Consider the following 19,087-nt stretch of genomic DNA (forward strand, 5'->3'; position numbering starts at 1 on the left):
CCTCTGTGTCGTCTTTTGTCGTGGTATTTGTCAAGCACTCAGAGGTCTATCTGTCATGGGAGTAAGATACACACGTTTTCTTTCTGTATTTTCACTAGACGATTTGCCAAAGAAGCGGCCTGCACAGATCTACAAACCTTCTAACCCTGAAACGCTTGCTTACCTTGACTTCAGTGTCTCCACAACTGGCATGCTAGCAGGGGTAAAGGTAGGGACTTCTTGTTAAAGCTGGCATTCCTGCTATCACGCCTGGCTGGCAGGTGGTACGTTGCTCCTGATTTGTCACTCCTCTTGATTTTTGGTTATAGATTGAATTGCTTCCTCCCTTGCAGTCATTATTTGATTCCATTAACATGAAATTAGTTCTTCTGTACTCACTACGGTACTGTGTGTGGCAAGTTTAGCCCTGCTCCTCCTTCTCAGACTAAAAATTTAATTCCGATACCCCTGCGGATAGCCCAGTAGCTTGTCTGCCTGAAGTGTTCTTCAACTGAAGCATCTATTCTTTCCTTTTTATGAAGAAAATGAGACCTGGTCATCCCTTTTCTACTTGTTCCAGTGCCCATCCCTGTTTGCTCTTTATTGCAACTCAACTGCTGCCCATTGGTTTTCAGTATATTCTCTTCTTCATGCTATTAAGGGAACTGCCGATGTCTCTGGTATATTCACTTGGTACAATACTAATCAGCAAAAAAAATTCATTGATGGATTTGTTTGATAAACTTAGACATCCTGAGCTCTTTAAATCTCTGTTCTGGCATTTTCTCCAACCCTCTAGCCTCAATTTATCAAAGCTGTCTTTTCTAGCTGCTAACATACATATTATTCCAGTGTTGGTTTCACCAACACGCAGGCAGAGGTAAAATCACTCTCTTACTCTTACCTGTTACTTCCTTACTCCTATCTGTTGCATATCTAAGGATTATGATTACCTCAGCAATTTTGCTGATGTATCACACTTATGGCCTGTATTGAATCCCTCATACTCTTTGGCATCATGCATCTGTTTTCAGAAGCTGTCAGCATAATTTATGAGAAAGAAAACATTATTTTCCCAGTTTTCAGATGGAGAATCTGAAGGACAGAGCAGTGAAGTGACCAGCCCAAGATTGACTGATGGTTAAATGGCTGAGCTTGCTGAAGGTCACATATTGGACACTCCTGGAAGATTCATTTCATCTAACTTTAAATAGCTACGATAGCTACAGATAGCCTACAGACGTGCACTAGTCATTGGGCTCCTCAAGAATCAACAGAAAGAAGCAGGGACTTTTAGGGTGTAATTTATCTGACTTAAGTGAAACATCTGTTTTTGAATGGGGTGAATGTCACATAAGCCTTCATTTCTTCCAAAGGGAGCCTTAAACGATTGTTCCAGATGGAGTCATCCATATTAAAGCAGGTCTGAATTCCACCTTATCAGGCTTGCAGAAATGAGTACTAACTATGCAAAGTCAGTATTTGGAGAGCTTCAAGGACAGTCAAAGCCAGGGCAAGTCAAAGAACCTTTTCTTAATGTGGCTAAAGGGAAATCCAGATAAATCTCAAGGAATTCCTGATTAGCTTCTGATATCTGGGTCACTAAGCGTCCCGATCACTGACTGAACACGTTTATGTAAACAGATCTACTAGATCATCACTAGTGATTAATTAATTATAAAAGGATTATAAGAGGCCACAAGGCTTATATTCATAATGCAGTGATGCTAAATTAAAAAAATGGCTAAACAATTTATGTGGCTTCTGAAAAGTTGCTAAATGCTTTGTAATCACTTTGGAAGTAATAGATTCCACTTATGTTTACTCTCAACTTTTTCACTAGCTTGCACCCAGTATGGTGTCAAAATTCACAGAATAACATCAGTTCTGGCCCTACAGAGTTCAGTTTAATCCTGTGTGAAAAAGTTGTCTTGATTCAGCTGGAGTAGAATTAATCTCTGCAAACTGTAGATGATCGCCATGTGGACACCTGTTTTGAGCTGGTCTTTGTGCATCACTTGGAACATATCCAGCTTCAGTTATGGCTCTCATTGGCAACAGAGAAAAAGTCACTTCTGGAGCTTTATTCCTCTGTTTACCTTGAGATCAAATAAATTTTACCTTCTAAGTGCCTGTTCCCCTCCACTGCCTCTAACAGTATATAAGGCAACTAGCTCAGTATGTGGCAGGTATCAAAGGTTAGATGAGTTAAATCCTGTCCAGGCTGTCTTTCTAACACGAGTATCTTTCTTGTTATTAACAGACAGGACAAAGATTAAAAGATGTAATTCTGTTCCCACTCTAGTTAGAACTTCTAAGGCAGGATGGGTGAGTGTGGGAAACATCCTAACACTAGAAAAAAAAAAAATCAGGAGAATTTCCTTTTGATCAGGTTTTTTGTTTCTATTTTCTGCTTGTTTTCTCTCTGAGAGCTTTCTTACCAAGATTTTTAAGAGCCTATTTCTCGCATAGGAGATAACATGCAGACATGAAGAACCTTTGCTAAGTTTATTGGGGATCTTTATCGCCAAATGATTAGGTCCTTAATAACATTTTGCATGCAAAATCCTCTTCAATTTAAAAAGTGCGTTGGCATTTTTTATTTATCATTAAATATATTGTTAAATATATTATTAAATATGTACTTAGAAATATGTTACCGATGATCAACAAAATACTTCAAATTACTTTCAGATCCTGCAGTCATTCATTCCTTTGTTCTCCCAGAAAGTTTAGCTTGTTATCATTAGGTTTGCATACAGCTTGGAGCACATCTTTAAACCACTCACAGCTTTCTCCCTGAATCACTTCAAGCTTATCATTCATTCTGTCTCCCCTCCCCTTTCACGGTTATTTGGATGCCCTCTTGAAGGAAAATTATGTTTCCTTAGATATAAATCACAAGTGTGTTTACACTGAGCAGAAAGTCAATATTTATTTGTTTTCTTTATCCTGTAACTGATTTGAGCACTTGGCACAGTTTGGGAATGAGCCTTCCGAATGACATAGTTGATCATTTTAATTACTTTGCTGTTGTCTTTCAGATGTCTCATGCAGCCACTAGTGCCTTTTGTCGTTCTATTAAGCTGCAGTGTGAGCTTTATCCCTCCAGAGAAGTCGCTATCTGCTTGGACCCCTACTGTGGACTTGGGTTTGTCCTCTGGTGCCTCTGCAGGTGAGGTTTCTTCTCAACCTTTTAAAATACGGTTTCCGTTGTACCATAACACAACAAACCAGATGATGTGAGTGATAAAAGGATGGTAAGAACAGACAGTACCTCTGGGACTGACATAGGCAATTGGAATTGCTGGAAGCTATATGGAGAGGGCTGTTCGGAAAATACGCTTTGTTTGAGCTGGGCATGGCCATAGGTATTTAGACTTAGGAGTGCAGAGCATCAACACGGCTGCTTATGGACTTCCAGCTGCTTTACTGCTGTCTCTGCGGAGTCTGGCTAGTTTTCTTTCATGAAGGCAGTGCTCTACCAATATTACCTTAAGGAAGTGGTTTCCTGGTGTCCTCTTTTTCATTCTCTAATATGAAAGCACGAGTGGACATCGGGGACTTCCTCATTTGTGGGACTTATGGATGTGATTTTTGCAGAGACATGAAAGTGTGTTTTCTTGCAGAAGGATACTTCTATGGCAGTAGCAAAGCTATCAGAAAAAAAAAAATCTAGTGAAATGAGAATCAGCTTTTTTTGTTAATCAGAAGTTTAGAAATTAAACAATTTTGTCAATCTCTGTGCTCCAGGGAAGTTACAGTTCAGCACTGAAAGCAGTTCCATCGATTTTTTTCTTTCCTTTTTTTTTTTTTTTTAAGTTAGCTGGTTTGATGCAGAGGCAAAGGGGAAGAGCTATGAGAGTGTTAATGGAGCACATTTTCATGAAGACATCTTAGAATCACAGTAGTCCAACATCTTTGCTCCCTCCATAGAAAGGTCTTTGGTGTTGGCAGTACTGCTATTTTTAGTTGCTAAAATGAAGATAACCTGGGGCAATAAAAATACTCTGGATAAACTTTTTACCAATTTACTAAATACCTGAAGGAAGCATTATTTGGTAACAACTGCAACAATTTGTTTTCAGCAAGTATTGTTTATTTAAAAGTGGGCTATTGGCCTGTTTTGTTGCCCTTTTAAAATATTTGTTATTAAATATTAAATGGGCCGAAGATTTACAATATTATCTTATTCATTCTTGATCAGTCTTTCTTGATTTAAACTATACTTGCCCTAATATTATTTCAGATTTTACATAGGGATTAGAGATTTCTTTGTTTCGAAAGATCTTTTTTTTTCAACATCTTATTTCCCCAACACAAAAATAAAAATATTGAGGCTGCAAGAAAACTCAGAAAACCTTTCAGAAACTTTGAGATTTTAATTAAATCACTCTGTTTAAGTTAAATTTTTAAAATGTTGATTTTTTAAGTCAGTTGAGTATTTCCTATATAGACTTATGTGTTCCAGCATGCCCTGATGTCAACACTGTTAGGCCTTCGCTCTGCTGGGGGCTAATCCAAATCTGCCATGATGCATTCAGTGAGACCAGGGATGGACTGTAGAGCAGCATGGGAGAGTTCAGCTAAGGAGTATATTATTTTATGGAATGAGGTTGGGACATGGAGCATCCAAGAATAACTTCTATGGGACATCATGATAGAGCTGTAAAATACAGATAAATGTTGACCTGTCCAAAACCCAAGTAATTTGTGATGCACATGACTCTCCTGAATACAGAAATTTTTGTTTCTTCCAGAACCATATTTGCAACAAATAAGCACTTGCTGCCCCTAGCTCCTTCCCAATACTGATAGTATTCAGCCTTTTAGGAGGAGAAGATTGTTTATGACTGGCAAGTGAATAAAGCAGCAAGCCTTTGGGAGAAAGCAATCAAGGTCTGTGCCCCTCTGTAGCTTATAGAAGGAATAGAAAATTTTATGCCATTTTCAAAAAAGAGAAAGGAAACGAGGGAGTTGAAGGAATTGAGATCAGTCCAGCAACACTAATCTTATGAACCATCATGTCAATCTCTTCTTTACCACTGATCTCCTGTTCCTACAAAACCAGAAAAATTGCAGGCTGCTTGAATTGTGACTGTCATTTAGAGAAAGCTGACATGAGATACAGCTTCATTAATTCCACTTACAAACTTAATTTCCATTTCATTACTATTTTAGCAATGAGTATTATTTGATGTGATAGCAAAAAATACATCCTGGAGGTTATTAGACTCTTACTCTTCATAACTTAAAACTTTGCAATTTTGCATTTTACTCTGTGTTGTTTAGCATACCCAAATCCTCCTCAACATTTTACAGCCCAGATTTCTACCTCAGAGGATTCTACTGTAAAGTTATGATTGTCTGTCACTCCCATTAACTAAATTAATACTTCTAGTGCCATATGGAAATGAAGTTAGATCTTCAATTTTTGATCAGGTAGGGGGTTTTGAGAGTCAAATAGGAACTCTTCGTTTTAGGAGCCCAGCAGGCAGAGAAAGCAACCTGCTGTGCTGGGTGCAGTTAAAATGACAAGTACATTTTAATCCCTTCATTAACTAGACCAAAGGAGGCATTAACTGAGGAATGAAAGAAAAACTAACCTTTTATCCCCATTGTAGGTGCTTAGACGTTGTGCTGGCCTGCTCCACTGCGGTGCCCCAGAATGCCCCATTCTGTGAGGTCAAAGCTACTTAGGAAAGCTGCTGGAGCATGGAGCCAGCCATTTGGTAAGTTCGGAATATATTGCATAGTTTTGCAAAGTTTTTATTTTTAAAAAATTTATTATTTTATGGCCTAAAGGGTATAAAATAATAAAGAAAAGAAACCTTGCAAAGCAGAGCAATACATTAAAAAAATGGGATTTACCACGTTCCCTCTAAACTGGCTGCATGCTCCAGCAGGGTTTCCTTGGAACCTTTGTCATTGAACAGCACGTCCTGCGTGTGGCAGCAGTCATCAGCCCCATGTGAGTTCACAAACCCCAGACTTCCTAATTTTAACAAGTTCTTACTAATGACTCAATAAAAGAATACATCATTTTTGCGTTTTTCTCTTTAATAATCTCATTCATCCATTCTGAGAGGGTAATCCTAGTATTCTGACTTGCATTGCATTACATTTTAAAATGTATTACAGACTTTGAAAGAAAAAAAAAATTAAGTGTCCTCCAATGTAAAACAATCAATACTAAATCCTATTGTTCATAAATGCTTCCTGAAATTAAGATGTCCCTATCTTAATGCTGCTCACTCTGGGGCAGAATAGAGCATTCTACAGTTCGTTAGTGAGGATTTACTTAATTGATAGTTGCTGAGTGATGCAATAGAATAAGAATTTTCCTTCCATTTTAGCCCAGCTAAGCCAGCCCATATTGCAGTTCTGCTTTTACTACTGGAAGATAGAATTGTCCTTGCTGAAATTAAAATTAAGTACATTAATAATTTTAAATAAATTATATATATATTCTCAGAAACTGAGATTGTAATAGTACAAGTCAGGAAGACTCAGACTGAACCAGGGGAACTGAATTTTCCGGTCCACAGTGGCCACATAAATAATAAATAAATAGTTTGAATGCTGTAAAATGGTCCTGGGAAGGCTTTCCAGGTAAGGTGCAAAGAAGTGGCTTTCTCCTGTCCTGCTCCTGCTGTCTCTGTTCAACAGCCACAAGCTGAAGTCCCCCATGGTGCTGCTGGGTAGCTTCTGCAGCAAGAGGCTGCAAGGTTTCTTATTAACCAAATATGTGGAATTATGCAAGAAGTAACCAAGGAATTGCAGCATTAACACGAGAACTGCATTTTGGAAAACTTAAGTCTGCTAGGACTCATTAACTATTATTAGATTTTTTAGGCTAACTTGAAGATACCTGGCAGGCATGAGCACTGGGGAGGAGTGGCTGGAGAGCTGCCTGGCAGAAAAGGACCTGGGGGTGCTGGTCGACGGCCAGCTGAATATGAGGCAGCAGTGTGCTCAGGTGGCCAAGAGGGCCAATGGCATCCTGACTTGTATCAGGAACAGTGTGGCCAGCAGGACCAGGGAGGTGATGGTGCCCCTGTACTCAGCACTGGTGAGGCCGCACCTCGAGTACTGTGTTCAGTTTTGGGCCCCTCACTACAAGAAGGACATTGAGGTGCTGGAGCGTGTCCAAAGAAGGGCAACGAAGCTGGTGAAGGGTCTGGAGCACAAGTCTTATGAGGAGCGGCTGAGGGAGCTGGGGTTGTTTAGTCTGGAGAAGAGGAGGCTGAGGGGAGACCTTATTGCTCTCTACAACTACCTGACAGGAGGTTGTAGCGAGGTGGGGGTCAGTCTCTTCTCCCTAGTAACAAGCGATAGGACGAGAGGAAACGGCCTCAAGCTGCACCAGGGGAAGTTTAGGTTAGACATTAGGAAAAACTTCTTCACTGAAAGGGCAGTCAGGCATTGGAAGAGGCTGCCCAGGGAAGTGGTTGAGTCCCCATCCCTGGAGGTATTTAAAAGACAGGTAGACGTGGCGCTCGAGGACATGGTTTAGTGGTGGACTTGGCAGTGGTAGGTTAACGGTTGGACTCAATGATCTTAAGGGTCTTTTCCAACCTTAACGATTCTATGATTTCACCTAATCTCCAGCCCATTTACAGCAAATTAAAGGCAAGACTGCATAAAGAACCCTAAATGCCACATCAGAAAAGAATAATTCTGGCATGGGAAGTGAAGGATATGAACATAGCCATCTTTCTATGTGTTGCAAAGTGCATAACAGGGGCAGGAGGAACATAAAGGTGCCTCTGCCCACACACTGCCGTGTGCATGTTTCCCTCAAAGTCTTTAGCCAGTGGCAATTTGTGGAAGAGGCAATTTGCATTTCTTCCACATTCCAATAGGTATGTTAAACCTGTCTCAAGTCTAGAAGGTTCAACAGCAGCTGAAAGCCCTGACTTACCTTGATATGCGAGTTCTGCAATGTGTTGACAGACCGACTCCACCGGCTCTGTAGAGCTGCCCTCACATGGGGGAGTAACTGGGGCAGGAGAGGTGATGCTGAGGCACCACCTGAGTGGTGCTCACATCTGAGCAATGGCTTACAAATACAAACTGTACTGTAATCAACTAAGCTGGACATGTTTAGCCTCTGCCTGCCTTAGGATGTCTGATGTCTAATGCCAACGCCAACAGAAATGACACTGCCATCTGTATCATTTAATTAACCTTAGGCTGTGGTTTCTGTGTGCAGGGCAAGATGGCCATCTCTCTTTTCTCTTCAATACAAAAAGGAAACAGTGGCCAAATGTTTAGAATTTGCTTGCCTGCTTTGAAGTATTTAGATAAAGGGACTTTGTGTTTGAATGGCACTGAGCAACCCAAGTTCTGACCAGTATGATTTCCACTGCTGGTGCTGCTGGGTCATGTGTGTGTGCTCAGGAGCCACCAGCAACACACTTCCCAGTGACAAGTTACACATCAGTTCAGAGGTGCCCAGTAGCAGCCCAGAGCCATGTTAGAAAGCTTCCCTTGCGAGGCTCGGAGATTTCTGAAACACTCCTCTGAAAGGAGGAGGGTGAAGCTTTTGGAGGAATCAGTAGTATCAAGAAGTTCAAGTCACCTCTGGCTCTCATCCTGGGCAGACAGCACGGTCCCAGCAGGCAGTGCAGGCAGTACGGGAACAAAATACTGGGATTTCAATGTTAACCAAAGACTTAGGGATATCTGACTGGGGTACCAGCACCAGAGCTTGGGTTAAAGCAGGGTGCTGGGTTATGGCACCACTCTCACTGGCTCCCAGTACTCTGATGTGGAAGATGTAAAGATGTTTAAGTTGCACCTATTCTCAGCACTAGAAGCCTCTCAAGGTGTATGGTTGAGGTCCTTTCCTTTCTGGGAAAATTTGCGTGCCCTACACAATGATCCCTTTTGCTGTACATTAGTTAAACTTCTTTGTGAGATATCTCTGCCTCGCCAGTACTGATTGCTTATCTGCTTACCGTGTGCAGCCATGATCTTAGTGCACTGTCTACCAGCTGGGCATCTTTGGACCCTGCAGGTGGTCTGAATTCCTTTACTTGTTTTCCAGAAGCCCCTTTTTTGTGCATGTAATGGGTCTCCAGGAGAACTGAAGATTTTATTTTGGCCCAAGTCCTATGAAGCCTAGGTCAGACATATGCCTAAACACTCTCCTCTGTGGTCTGTACCTTCCTTGCTACAGACTGTGGTCTAGATGATTGTGAAGGCTTTTGCTCCGTCCAATTCAGGTTCCCTCAGCAAGCAGACTCTTTTCACAGACTTGGAATTATGTGCGTGGCAACTCAATTATTTCAGGCCCTACCAAATGCCCAATTCCCGTACCTGTCCCTCATCACCAAACGCCAAATATCATCTGCAGAAATGCAGAAAAAAATTGCATATACTCATAAGACTCAGCAGTACCTACCTGCCTCCTGCAGTTAAGTGGGAAAGCAGCTCCTATCACCTGAGAAGGACACCAGAAGTAAGGGCAACGGCGGGTCAGTAGCCTGCCAGAATACAAGTCCAAATTGCAGTTGCCATTTGTCAGCATTTATTGCCCTGCTGAAATTTCTGGAACTATAATAAAACCTCAGACTTTACTGTTAATCTGCCTCAGTACAACATGGGGTCAATCTCTGATTCAGTGGAACAGTTAATTGCCAAGATGTCCTTCCAGGCATCTCGGTCTGCTGCCAAAACAGCCTGCCAGGCAGTGGAACCGGTGGTGTGATCAGATGGCGCCGTCATACCAAAATACATCCTGGTGCATTTAACTGGAGTATTCCTGTCCTTGGGCAGCCCTTGCTCAGTGCAGGCAGACAAGGATTTTCACTTACTGCCAAGATCCAAGGCTTTGTCCACCACGTCAGTACTTTATTTTTCCCCAGATTGCTCCCCTAAAGGAGACAGCATTTCTAAAAGGTGGTCTCCCACCTCAGCTACCCCTGCATTTCACTCTGCGTCTGCATCCCAAAAGTCATTGTCACAAGATGATGGGGGGGTGCTCTATAGTCACTCTCCTTTTTTGTCTTCTTTCTTGCCCACTCCTTTTGCATTTTCTAAAAATGGTGGAGACTGATAAACAGATGTCCAGGTCTGTCAGGTAGTCCCTGCAGTTCTGCACTGTGTCTGCTCCTGGTATAAGACTTGTATCAGGAGACGGAGTTACTTTTGTGACAACAGATTTCTACAGCAGTGGAAGAAACGATCTTGCTTCAGTTCCTTCCCGGTATTTATGTAACTAAATTCTTGCACCTGCTCCAATATACCATATATTGTTGCTATTTCAGAATGGTAATTTTAGCTTCCACAATTTATATTTAAACCCCCAACTTTTCCTAATATCCCATCTGATCCCCCTGATACCACAGTGTTCTTCACAATTGTGTTGCTTCCAGTATGAGAATAGCAAAGCTGACAGCGTAACCATCTCTTGATGACTATCTAATGTTTCAAGAAGGTGAGATGGAACTGTTTGTTCAGTGCCTCAGTTTCAGGATTAACTCTGCCATGTCTAGAATGTACCATACCTAGATGTACCTACCATACATCTCTGCCATACCTAGAATTACATAGAGACAGCATTGACACAACTTCCTATAGGTTTGGGAACATATCTAGCTTTATCCAGCTGCAGTTGTGTTCACTTTTAGGCTGTGTTCTGCAGCCTTCCACAACTGCAGTCTGTTCAAGCACGTGGTCCTCTGCTTGATTGTCGGCATCCATACTAAGCAAACACCTTCTAACATCTCACAGTGATTTGAAACCACCAGAGTTGTAGAAATGCTTCAACCAGCTGTACAAGGGGGTGTCTCTCTTTTCTCAGCTTCTCTCCACCAAAACATTGGTGACGTACAGCTTCTCAGGGGTTAACATGGAAGTATAAAGGCTGCAAGTTTGTAAGGATATGTGGCTACGAGGAACGTTTTGTTGCTTGGAGTCTTTCACAAAACCTACGTAATGTTTCTCAGATTGATTCAGGGAGATGAGCCAAGTTATGTCTGACATCGTGGTGGCCAGGTGCTGCATAAACCACTTCAGCTGTGGAAGTGGCACATTCACCCCAGAAATATGTCTTTGCAGTCCTTCTCCTAGCTCCACCAACTGCTCTAGCAAATCGGATGATATGCATGGGTTACTGAACCACAGCTCGGTAGGCAAAGCCTGTGTTGGTCATCAAGTTTCCAGGCACGGTATCATCTTTCTGTAGGTTTATGTACTGTCGACAGGAGCAGCACATGTCTGAGGTTCTGCACCACAGAAAGTTTCCTTCCTGTTAGATATTTCCTGCTGCTCTGCAGTTTAATTCTGAGCTCCTCAGCATTTCTGAGGGATTCGAAAACTCAGAAAAGGTACTAGCAACATCTTCATTTGTTTCTGTCTAATCGGAGTGATTGTTTTAGTCCACGTCTGATCATAAGAGTGTTTGTTTCCCTCAATCTGGAGAAGCTGGGGTTATTTTCCATCCAAATCTTCATGCTTTGCTGCATGGCTGTTGGCGGGAGATTAAGAGCAAACACAAGTATCTTTCTTACCTGTCCAGCATAAGTTGATCAAGAGAGGGAGACAGTTCAGCCCCACTCATTAGTGTTGCTGAGATTTGTTTGAGTTTGCAAAGATTTGTGTTTGGTGTAAATTTGTATTCCCAAATGCCACCATTTTGGACCATTTCCTGGTAAAGTGCACTTGGAATCAATTTTCTGTTCTTCTACTGAAAGCAATGCGGCTTTTTCCTCCCTTATTCCTGTGGAGTTTCTGTGGGCACTTTTCAGTACAGCGATAAAGTTCGTTCTTTTGATTTTGTTTTTATTTTGGGATGGTCTGCCCAGTTGAATAAGTGACACTTAAGGGATTTAATGTGGTTCTGAATAATAGTAATTCTCCCACGTTTGACCCCCTGGCAGCTTGTTTATTATAGTGCAGATTTTTTTTTTCTCCTGATAGTGGTTGCATCAACTAGAGGAGTTCAGGGACGGAGGGAAGGGTTTGATGCTGAGTCTCTGTATCCTGTATTTGGACAGTTTGGAGCCCATCCCATGTTCTTACTCGAGTGGTTACAGCTTCCCGTTTGTAAGAATTGTTTATTTACCACACATATCATACACCTTGATCGTTTGTGGTGCCCTAACCTTAAATTTGTGAAGAACTAAGACCTTTTGGTCTTCTCTGAAAAACTTCATAGAATTGGCTGAAAAAGAAAGAATGAAGTAATATTTATAGTAAAAACTGTTACTACTCCCTTGCTGGGTTTGATCTGTCGCTTGAGCTCAGGGCATACTCCTTTGAGGTTTGGGTAACTTTGCCAACATCTCTTTTCACTTGTTTATGAAGCACATGGTCAAGGTTCAGTCGTACTTTATTCTGATTCCATAAAAGCAACATATAAGCATAATGCTTCATTTGACCATCCTGTGCTATAGTCGTTATGTCAACCGTATCCAAGAACACATCGCTTCCTGGCAAGTCACTGGTCATGAATCATCAAGAGTGGCATAAATGTGGACAAGCAGTCAAAGATAAAATATTTACTGTATGATAAATGAAATTATTTGAACTGTAGTTCATATATATTCCATGACATTCTCTGGCTCATACTCCAGCAGAAACTTAAACTATTTGGATTATTAACTGCTATTGTGGCTGGACTTCTATGCGTTTTATGCCTTTGTCATACCAAGTGAAGACGTCCAGGTCACACAAACCTGGTTCTAAATTGCACAGCTTTTGAAGGCACTCTCCTCTGGGTTTGGGCGGAGTGGGGGCACTCACTCACCAAGGAGGGAGGCTGTGTGAGCAGCCCATCTTCAAGAACTGCAAAGGTGTGTATCTTCTTCCTAATGTCAAATGTTAGAGAGATGCTCATATTCCTGAAAATAAAGCTCCATTTCGTGTCTTACCTCGGGCGCTTGGATTCAAAAATGTCAGCTTTACTTTACCAAGCTGGAATTTCAAGTTTTCAATTCACAAATGAATTTCTCTCATGTGCATCATAAATCTCTGGGGCTTTATGGTCCTTTCTCAGAACTTCTGTGATTGGGGGTTTTATGCTATGACCGTTCTACAAATCACAAATTAAGATGTGAGGGGGACTGTAAAACTGATGGTAAATCTGCCTGTCTGAGATGAGTGAACAACACAGGACCCACGGGAAATAAAGACATCAAACTGGGAATATTTTTTTCCCTTGGGGAGAATCTTGGGTACCAGAGAAATTAGCTCTGACATAAATTTTTCCTTCAGGGACCCTGATAAGTGTCTTTTCTCAATACTTATGCTCACTGGGTATCCAGTAAACGAGATGTAGTGTATTTGGGTTTTAAAAGTTCATAAAACTTTCACAGAAGAAATTTAAAGCCACAAGGATTGTTAAATTGGGGCCAGATTTACTCCCTTGAAAATGGTTGCAAACCTCTTGCTTGCCTCAGCAGGAGAGAGGTTATTTCCATATTAAGCAATCAAGTACTCTTTTAATCAAGGTGTCTTAAAATGGTAATTACTCAATCTTAATTATTTGTTAGCAACACATAATTTTTGTTGATATTATAATACTGTTTATTAGCACCATTAATAACCAAGCTATTTTGCTCTCTTAGGTACAGTTCTAATAGCAAAGTCCACAGGCATTTTGAGTAAGTTAGTATTTCAGGAGCATGTTCTGCCAGCATTCCTCATGCTTCCTCATAGACTCTGAAGGTATAGCAAATAACAGAGTTAAACTTCATGTTTAACCTGTAGAGCACTGGTTAAACAGTAGAGCACCTGTAGAGCACTGTAAGACCTGTAGAGCACTGTAAGACATTACATGGTTCATCCAGCGCTGTGATAAACTTTATATTCTAGTACCCCATAGCTTGTAAACATCTGTGGACACAGACATTTAGCATGCATTAACGAATCTTGTGTCTTTACAGCGTTTATTCAGGACACCAGTCTATTTTGATTCCCCCCTCAGAACTGGAGACCAATCCCGCTCTGTGGCTTCTTGCTGTGAGTCAGTACAAAGTGAGAGACACTTTTTGTTCCTATTCGGTCATGGAGCTTTGTACTAAGGGACTCGGTTCGCAAACAGAGTCACTGAAGGTGAGTAATTCTGTCGTCCTGCACAACCTGCCATCTGCACAGTGGTGGTTGAGAGCCTTCCCTGCCCTGAACGGCTGCGCTAAATGTCTGCTCCGAGGAGAAAATCATCAGAGGGCAAGGGCAGCTTCCACAGAACCCGTGTTATTCCTTGCCAGAGGCTATATATGAGTATCAGCCATTCTCTTTCAGATCACAAGGCTTTTAAACATGAAGGAAAGGCTTTTATTTACCTAAGCTTTCTGATCCATGTTGCAGCCTGTGTTGATAGGCAAGTGTTGGAAAACAGAGGTGTAAACGTCCAAGAGCCCCAAGGAGTATTATATTGTATATTATGTTTTATGAATTCCCTGATTATATGCAGTAATAGTTTGGGTTTGGCCCCTGTAGTTAAATAATCACGTACCTAAAAGTACCATATTGTTTTCACTGGATTGTCCTCATTGTATGGGGAGGAGGGGAGGTGTGTATCTTCTTCTTTTTTTCACCAGAATTAAAAGCCAGGTAGCCAGTTACATTTCCATCTAGAATTTCCACTATGCTACTGAAATTAATTAGATCTTGGGATACTGATATTTATGATGTCTCCAGCCCTTACCATCCTCGCTTAATAATTTCCTAATCAGTTTTTCCAAGGCCAGACACTGCTTCCTCTTTGCTATTTTTCACTGGCTTTCTGAATTAATATTGGGAAATAGCATTCCCTCCCTTCAGAACTAGCATACCCATCTCTTCCTATGTGCTAATGTTGAGATGACAAGCGAGTATGTCTGCTCTTCTACAGCTATTAGACTGTCATCTGGCCATCCAGCCTCCAGGGAAGATGGAAATTATATGGGCACCTTAGCCTTTATTCCACTGTTCCTCTTGAATCATAATACCTTCATAATACACTTAAGTACTACTAACTGTTTTTCATTAAATCTGCCCATTTGTGGCCTTTGTTACATTTTAACTTCTTTTTAGGCAAGGGGACTGGACCTTTCACGTGTACGGACATGTGTAGTAGTGGCTGAAGAACGACCTCGGATAGCTCTTACTCAGTCCTTTTCAAAATTATTTAAAGACCTTGGTCTCCATCCACGGGCTGTCAGCACATCACTCGGCTGTAGAGTTAACCTGGCGATATGTTTACAGGTAAGATTTTTCACTCCTTAAGCTTGTTTTAAGAAAATGTTTTTCAATAGGAAGCATTCATTGTATTTCCTTTGACTGCTTGGTTGTAGACATATTAAGAAAATGCATGTGGTACTTAATGTTCCTGTATATACAGGTAGTAAATTTCTGTTACTTTGTCAACTATTCATCCCTCTCATGTTGCACTCATAGCATTTATTCTGCCCATGAATACAGTAATGCAGAAAAGCGCATGGTAGTGACAGAATGTACTCCAACAATAGTATTTACTCATGTAATGTAAAATCCGGTTTCCTAGTGCTTATTTTAGTACGTTACAAAATGGATTCCTTCAGTTTATAAAATAATTCTAACCATTACTTAATTAACTAGATAGATATTTTCTGCACACAGTTTATTGCTTACAATGGGAAATTATTTTGCTACATCTCTTTCATTCTGTTTTGATCCACTAATCAGAAGAAAGTACCCAGGGATAATGTAGGATTTAACTTGTATTCTCCAGGATTCTTTATTGAATCATGATTTTAAGGACAGGTGGAGCACTGTAGCTATCTGTTCTGAATTTCTGAATAGCCTCTAGGTTTTCACTCAATAACTACACCGAGCAAATAGTTTCAGGCTGATCTACAGTATATTATTTTATCTTTCAGGACTTCAAGTGATGAAAGCTAACTTTTTATAAGGTGTTCAATTTTTAATTAATTTTGCCTTATTTCTAGTTTAAATTTATCTAGCATTAGATGCAGCCATTTTTTATTTTATTACATTTTTCTAATCTAGACTAAAGAATCATATTTCTGTCATGACTCTAATACACATCTTAGTCTTTGATAAATAGATAAAGAACCCTAAGACATGCTTTCCTGATCTGTGTCTCATTTTTATGACTCCTGGTCTCTTTCTGTCCTTCCAAATCTGGTATCAGAACTTCACATATTATTCCTGTAATAATGCCACAGGTGTCCTACTCAGATGTAATATGATTTCTGACTTAATAGTCTTTTTAAATAATACATGAATCATCTTCTGCATTGGCAGCTGCATTGGCTGGGAAGTTCCATATCCATTTGGTCACCTACCATGTCTCTAACCTCTTCAAAGTCACTGTCTCCTCGGTATAACTTGCCTGTACGCTATATGGCGCATCCCACATTTCAAATCTGGCAGTTACCTCCAATTTACATTAAAGGATTTCTTATGACTGTAACATGCGTAATTCCTCAGGAGTGGAAGCCGTAACAGATCTTCTCAGTGACACTATAAATAAGGAATTTGCTATTCTTTTCCTGATTGTCAATGTAAAGATTTTTTTATTTTATCCAAAAAATGTCACAAATACGGATGATGGGATCAGCACAGACCTGTATGTCTGTGTATTATGCCTGCATTAGCCTCTTGCCCTTTTCAGCGTCACTAAAGACTCCTGGCTTTCATCAGGCCTTGGCTAAAAGTGGCCTTGTAGTTCAGCATGTCACCAGAATATGAATACAGGAGGTATGCCACATCTCCAGTACTGCTTGCTTTCTCTCTGACTACCAGCAGAGTATCCCTTCAGCCCAGGGTTACTTTAATTATTATTATTATTATTATTATTATCAAACATATGACAAGGCAAAGCTGAGCAGGGTTAAAAGTCATTCTGTGTCCCAGAGGTGGATTTCTTTAGTTTGACATTCTGTAATTGCTGCCATAAATATTCTTCAGGAATAAAAGTTTAAGAAAATCTCCTGTAGTCTCAAAAGCAGCGCTTGAGTCCTTCAAAACAGTTTTACCCTAATAAAACCTAATAAATAGTCTTGAGAGAAAAATACATCTGGTAGGTTAGAAATGTCTATGAACTCAAGCAGCATCTTCCCCCATATTTCTGTCATGGATTTGATACAAAAAGTACTGACTGATGTTTTGAAATCTCTTCTACTGAATGTTTCTTTGCAAGAATACAGGCCTCTTCATTTCTTTCTCCATATCTAGAGTCCTGGGTGATGACAAGGCAGAGAGGACAACTCAGAAAACATCTAAGAAATCTTTAGGCACTCCCAACCGAGGCAGCGCAATTTGAACGGTACCAGTTTAGGCCAGTTAGCAGGTGCAGGCTGGTGTGCTTTCCCAGTCAGCAACCCAGCCAAGCTTAAACGCTTGGCTGGGAGGGGCACAGCAGGCAGCAAGGACACTGGCAGCTTTCCCTCACGTAGAAAGGGACAACAGAGAAAGAGGTGAGCTGGTTACTTGGTAACAATAGTTTTCTAATTTGCTCCTGTATCTTTAGCCATTTTGAAGTGCCCATGGGATGTCTTTTACAGATGAGGGGAAGGTGATGGCAAGTGATGGCACACCTTCATGGCCGACTGCGCTGACTTTCCTGACAGGTCAGGATGGGGCCCGTCAGCTCTCCCCTGCAGCTGTAGTGGAGCTACTTCTGAAAAATAACTGAACTTCTCTGGCTTCTGGTCCGTGGAGCGACCAGACCTGAAGGATGCTGTAGATAACAAGGACAGATTAGCTGCAAAAGTTTGCTTGCCACTAATGAACATCTCCATTTAAGACTTGCAGTGATCTCTGGACTGTTTGTGGTGGCTGTTTCACTTACGAGATAAGTCATTTGTTCAGTACATAATAAAACCAGGGAATGACACTAAGCAGCAGTAAGTCAGGTTCAATGCCCAAGTATGCCTCGTTGGAAGTAATATTGTACTGGGTCTGCCTGGGATGGAGTTAACTTTTTTTGTAGCAGCTCGTAGGGAGCTGTGTTTTGGATTTGTGACTGAAACAATGTTGATAGCACACCAGTGGTGTAGCTATTGCTGAGCAGTGCTGCACAGCATCCAGGCTCTCCCCATTTCTCACTCTGCCCACCGCACCACCACCCCACTGCCCCCAGCGAGCAGGCTGGGGGAGAGCAGGAGGCTGGGAGGGGACATGGCTGGGACAGCTGACCCCAGCTGACCTGGGATATCCCATACCATATAATGTCATGCTCAGCATTAAAAAAGGAGGGAGTGATCTTCCAAAGTAGCCATTGCTCAGAGACTGGCTTGTCTGGGCATTGTTCTGCTTGTGGGAGGTGGTGAGTGATTGCTTTTGCATCACTTGGGTTTTTTTCCTCTTTTCTTCCTTATTAAACTGTCTTAATCTCGACCCACTGCTTTTCTCACTTTTGTTTTTCCTGTTCTCTCCCCTGTCCCGCTGGGAGGGGAGCGAGCGAGCAGCTGGGTCGGTGCGTAGCTGCTGTCTGGGTCAACCCACTATAAACGTGCAGGAAAGCTGAACACACTCAGAAAAACTGGAAGTCCTAATCAGCATGGAGTTAGGCTGGATTTTTGCTTGACTATGTATATTTGCCTTTTGATTGTGTTAACTCCTTAGCTGAAGTTTGCTTCTTAGATGGTTCTTGACAGAAATTCTTGAAAGAGTTATTGAATCAAACTGTAAAAGCGGGTAACTCTCTAAAGGAATATTATTAATACTGACTATGACTTTAAGAACAGCACAGAATGAGAGCCTTGAGTGAGGTGATTAGGAGCCTGGCTGATGATATAGCTTAGTGTCAGGCTTCACTGAGTTCTACTAAGATGTTGCATCTCAGTCCATAGGACAGACTAAAAGCCATACACTGTCTAGTGTGGAATGAAGAAAAGCCATTTCAGAACAAGCTATATTTAGTAATGTACCATTTCAAGTGGAATGGGTTTTGAAGCATTTAAGCCAAGGGTAGTTTGGCAAGTTTTAAAGGGGCTTGAAAAATTACTGAAGATGTTACTTACAAGCTTCACCACAAAACATGTCATTTTGATAGAGAATATAAAGATACAGGATTGCATCCTTTGAAGCATCTGGTAGTAGACACTGCCAAAGACTGGATACTGAATTAGACTGAATGCTCTTTCCAAACTGTCTGAAAGTTTATGGC

General features: G+C 41.2%; 1 protein-coding gene across 7 annotated transcripts in view; it reads left to right on the forward strand.

Annotated features, from left to right (window-relative positions):
* The window catches only part of DIP2C (DIP2 acetate--CoA ligase C (putative)), a 327,799-nt gene that overhangs the window by 273,664 nt on the left and 35,048 nt on the right, over positions 1 to 19,087 (forward strand). For all 7 annotated transcript variants that reach the window (XM_087729737.1, XM_087729765.1, XM_087729757.1 and 4 more), the window contains 4 exons: positions 99 to 208; positions 3,024 to 3,154; positions 13,875 to 14,043; positions 15,007 to 15,177. In XM_087729737.1, coding sequence (XP_087585863.1) covers positions 99 to 208; positions 3,024 to 3,154; positions 13,875 to 14,043; positions 15,007 to 15,177 — 581 coding nt within the window. The remainder of the gene's footprint in view (positions 1 to 98; positions 209 to 3,023; positions 3,155 to 13,874; positions 14,044 to 15,006; positions 15,178 to 19,087) is intronic.

Source organism: Nipponia nippon, unplaced genomic scaffold, assembly GCF_047370975.1.
Source record: "Nipponia nippon isolate SJK-2023a ecotype South Korea unplaced genomic scaffold, ASM4737097v1 scaffold_1, whole genome shotgun sequence".
Lineage (NCBI taxonomy): Eukaryota > Metazoa > Chordata > Aves > Pelecaniformes > Threskiornithidae > Nipponia > Nipponia nippon.